The sequence below is a fragment of the Cebus imitator genome, unplaced genomic scaffold, assembly GCF_001604975.1.
Source record: "Cebus imitator isolate Cc_AM_T3 unplaced genomic scaffold, Cebus_imitator-1.0 Scaffold155, whole genome shotgun sequence".
Classification (NCBI taxonomy): Eukaryota; Metazoa; Chordata; class Mammalia; order Primates; family Cebidae; genus Cebus; species Cebus imitator.
This window is the reverse complement of record NW_016107470.1, coordinates 580,887-585,528: the sequence shown is the minus strand read 5'-3', so window position 1 is coordinate 585,528 and position 4,642 is coordinate 580,887. Positions and strand designations below refer to the sequence as shown.

At 35.5% G+C, this 4,642-nt stretch overlaps 1 protein-coding gene across 3 annotated transcripts in view; it reads right to left on the bottom strand.

Moving 5' to 3' along the window:
* The window catches only part of CBWD3 (COBW domain containing 3), a 72,152-nt gene that overhangs the window by 35,624 nt on the left and 31,886 nt on the right, over positions 1-4,642 (bottom strand). For all 3 annotated transcript variants that reach the window (XM_037743815.1, XM_017543414.2, XM_017543416.2), the window contains exon 4: positions 3,754-3,845. In XM_037743815.1, the coding sequence (XP_037599743.1) occupies positions 3,754-3,845 (92 nt within the window). The remainder of the gene's footprint in view (positions 1-3,753; positions 3,846-4,642) is intronic.

Here is a 4,642-nt window from a genome sequence, read left to right as displayed (position 1 = left end):
AAAAAAAAAAAAAAAAAAAAAAAGGCTTCAGAGGATCACAGTAAATGTAGAGGTGAAAGACAAATCAAAGCAATTAGAATACAGATGGGGAAAAAAAGAAAATTCAATATAAGGAAAATTGGTGTCATGAAGTAGAGAAAACGATAATTTGACCCAACAAAAAGCATTAATGGAAACAAGAAAAATGTTCTTAGAAGAACTAAGGGCATAATATAATTCAGGAAAAAACAATTATAAATGGCACTTAGATATATCTTGTTTACATTACTGAATTTCAAAAATAATGACAAAAACCTTTCATGCATTATAGTTTAAAAAAACAAGCCACCTTCAAAGAGGAAACGGGAAAAATCAGACTTTTATACAGTAACACTAGATGTCCCAAAATAATAAAACATTGACCATAAAGTTCTAATGAAAATGTTCCCAAACAATATTACCTCCTGGGAAGTTATTTTTCTGGAATGAAAGCAACAGGCAGACATTCTCAAGCATTGACTCAGAGACTATAGTACTCACAAATTCTTCCTGATAAAAATAAAAGGAGAAAACACTGGACAAGGAAATCCAGCCAATCAAAAAACACTAGGAGATTATGGAACAAAATTTACAAAGTTGAGGGGGGAAACGTGTGACTGATAAACTTTATACCTAGCCAAGTAATCCTTCAAGTAATATAAAAACAAAAGACAAATATTTTTGATCAATGAAGTGTGTAAGAGCCCAAAGAAAGCAGTACCTATAACTTGAAAAGATTTCCTGACAATGAAATTCAATCAGGAGATGGACTAAGTCAGGAATGGAGAAGCAACAATACTGGTAATGAGCACCAAAACTATTAAAACATAGAACTAAAAGAATTATGACGGAATCATGACAACATAGAGAATATGATCAACATGAAACTGGGCCAATTAATACCCTAGAACGGCCTCTAAGTGTTCAAGTGAAAGGAACAGTCACCTGTTTACATCAAGAGCTAGAAATGATTATACTTAGTGAGGAAGTTATGTTGAAAGCCAAGACAGGCCAAAAGCTAGGTCTCTTGAGCCAGTTAGCCAAGTTGTGAATGCAAAGGAAAAGTTCTTGAAGGCAATTAAAAGGGCTACTCCAGTAAACACACAAATGATAATAAAATAAAACAGCCTTATTGCTGATGTGGAGAGGATAGATCAAACAAGCCACAATGTTCCCTTAAGCCAAAGCCTAATTCAGAGCAACCCTATTCTCTTGAGTTCTATGAAGGCTATAAGAGAGGTGAGGAAGCTGGAGAAGAAATGTTGGAAGGCAGCAGAGGCTGGTTCACAAGATTAAGAAGCCATCTCCATAACATGAAAGTGCAAGGTAAAGCAGCAAGTGCTGATATAGAAGCTGCAACAAGTTACCTAGACGATGTAGCTAACATCATTCATGAAAGTAGCTACACTAAGCAACAGATTTTTTTTTTTTTTTTTTTTTTTTTTGAGACGGAATCTTGCTCTTTCGCCAGGCTGCAATGCAGTGGCACGATCTCGGCTCACTGCAACCTCCCGTCTCCCGGATTCAGGCGATTCCCCTGCCTCAGCCACCTGAGTAGTTGGGACTACAGGCACACACCACCACACCCGGCTAATTTTTTTGTACTTTAGCAGAGACAGGGTTTTACCATGGCCAGGATGGTCTTGATAACCTGACCTCATGATCTGCCCGCCTCGGCCTCCAAAAGTGCTGGAATTACAGGCGTGAGCCACTGTGCGGGGCCTAGCAATAGATTTTTAATGGAGATGAAATGGCCTCCTTTTGGTAGAAGATGCCATTTAGGACTTTCACAGCTAAAGAGAAGTCAATGTCTGGCTTCAAAGATTCAAAGGACAGGCTGACTCTCTTGTTAGGGGCTAAAGGAGCTGGTGACTTCAAGTAGAAGCCAATAATCATTTACTATCCTGAAAATCCTAGGGCCCTTAAGAATTATGCTAAATCCCCTCTGCCTGTTTTCTATAAATAATAAAGCCTGGATGACAACACATCTGTTTACAGCATGGTTTACTGTTTACAGCATGGTTTATTTTAAGCCCATCATTGAGATCTACGGCTTAGAAAAAGATTCCTTTCAAAATATTATTGTTCATTGACAATGCACCGGATCATCCAAGAGCTGTGATAGAGATGTACAAGGAGATTGTTGTTTTTATGCCTGCTAACACAACATCCATTCTGCAGCCCATTGATCAAGGAGTAACTTTGACTTTCAAGTCTTATTTAAGAAATATATTTCATAAAGCTATAGCTGCCATAGACAGTGATTCCGCTGATGGATCTGGGCAAAGTAAACTGAAAACCTTCTGGACAGGATTCAGCATTCTAGATGCTATTAAAAACACTCATGATTATGGGAGATCAAAATAGCAACATGAATAGGAGTTTGAAAGAAGATGATTCCAACCCTCACAGACGATTTTGAGGGATTCCAGACTTCAATGGAGGAAGTAACAATGTTTCTATAGTAGAGTTTAGATATAATTCTACTTGGAGGTAAAAATTTTCTTGATAATCATTAACTTCACACTGGGAAAAAGGCTCAGTGAAGATTTAACTGTGTCTTCTTTGTTACCTTAATGACAACATTTACAAATAAAATTATTGCAATTTTATTAGTAGAAAAACAAAATGCTAACAATTAACTTAAAGGGAAAAAGTGTTGCTGGTATTAGAGCCCAAAGCCTTTACATATCTCTTAATGACCGTCTCAGAAAGCTGGGTTAGACAGTAAACAGAAATAAAATCTCTACGGAATATAACCAATGAAATATATACAGTCAGCCCTCCATATCTGTTCGTTCTACATCCATGGATTCAACCAATTGTGGATTAAAAACAGTAAAAAATAAGGGCCAGGCGAGGTGACTCACACCTGTAATCCCAGCACTTTGGGAGGCTGACGGGGGCAGATCACGAGATCGGGAATTCAAGACCTGCCTGGCCAACATGGTGAAACCCCATTTCTACTAAAAATAGAAAAATTAGCTGGGCATGGTGGCGGGCACCTGTAATTCCAGGTACTTAGGAGGCTGAGGCAAGAGAATCACTGGAACATGGGAGGCACAGGTTGCAGTGAGCTGAGATAGCACCACTGTACTCCAGCCTTAGTTACAGAGTGAGATTCCATCTCAAAAAAAAAAAAAAGAAAGAAAGAAAAAATATGGATGGCTGTGTCTGTACTGAAAATGTACAGACTTTTTTTCTTGTCATGATTCCTTTATCAATGCAGTATAATAACTACTTACACAGCACTTATATTGTATTAGGTATTATAAGTAATCCACAGATAATTTAAAGTATATGGGACCGTGTGAATAGGTTATAGGCAAATGCTACACCATTTTATATAAGGGACTTGAACATTCATAGATTTTGGTATCCTCAGAGGTCCTGGACCTAATACCCCATGGATGCCAAGCAACAACTGTATTTAGAGGTATAACATCTCTGCTTTTTCTACATGTCCATACTTTTAACAACTACTCTTCTTACAAATAATCCTAAGTCAAGCAATAAAATTTCAAATTCTATTAACAGCTTAAAAATACCAAGAAATACTCTGAACATCATTCATCTGCCAAAGAAAATGATAACTGAGTACTTTTCCTCTTTTAAACCAAAAAAAGTTTTAATTCTAAGGAAAGCTTTAATACTCATTTTAGACATTCCTCTAATATATCTATTTACTATATATCACAGAACTATATTCTAGTTATTAATAATCTCACTTCTTACCAGGATCTGCTAATCCAGTGGTCTCTAACAGTATGTAATCAAATTTCCCCTTCTTCTGCATCAAATTCTCAATAGCTTTCAGGCCATTGTCCCTGGAGAATACCGAAACATAATTTACAGTTGATTACCTAAATATTTTGAAGTATTACAAACATTTTTAAATATATTCAACAACCAGGGACAAAAGTGTCCCTAGGAATGTGAAAATTTAACTCACTTCTATGCTTCTAACAAAATGTCCGTCCCATATTTACCAGTGAGAAAACAATAGATGCGTATACTCTAATAGGTAACAGGAAATCATATACATAGGAATAGTTTAATTTTATTAAAATTAAAAGCAGAGGGAACTTTATATGACCAAAGTCAGTATCTTATTTTCATAGCTTTATGAAATTAAAAAAAAAAATCAACATCCAAAATAATGATAAAATTTATTAACTATAGTAGTTTAATATAATAGCTAAAGGGACACTGATATTAAACACCATTTAATTCTTTTTTGCATTAGGATACAAGGTTTTAATTTCCCTTTTTTTTTTTTATCAAAAGTGAAGGAAAATACTTAATAGATTACACATTGGTTGTTCAAGAAAGTCTGTTATAATTTTATCCTTGCCAATACATTTGACACAAAGTCAAACACCTAAGGGGGTAAATGATGCTGAAGAGATTTAATTCACTAGAATATACAAAATTAACAATACAAGTAGCCATTTTTATAATTCATCCAACAAACATTTGAATACTACCACGTGTCGGGTACTCTTCTAAGGTCTATCGTAGGCTAGTGAACAAAATAGACATTGTCCTTGGAAACTTAACTAGTGGAACATAATGTAAGGTTTTTCTCTTTTTCAATAGTCATTTATTTTGTTGTTGTTTTTTT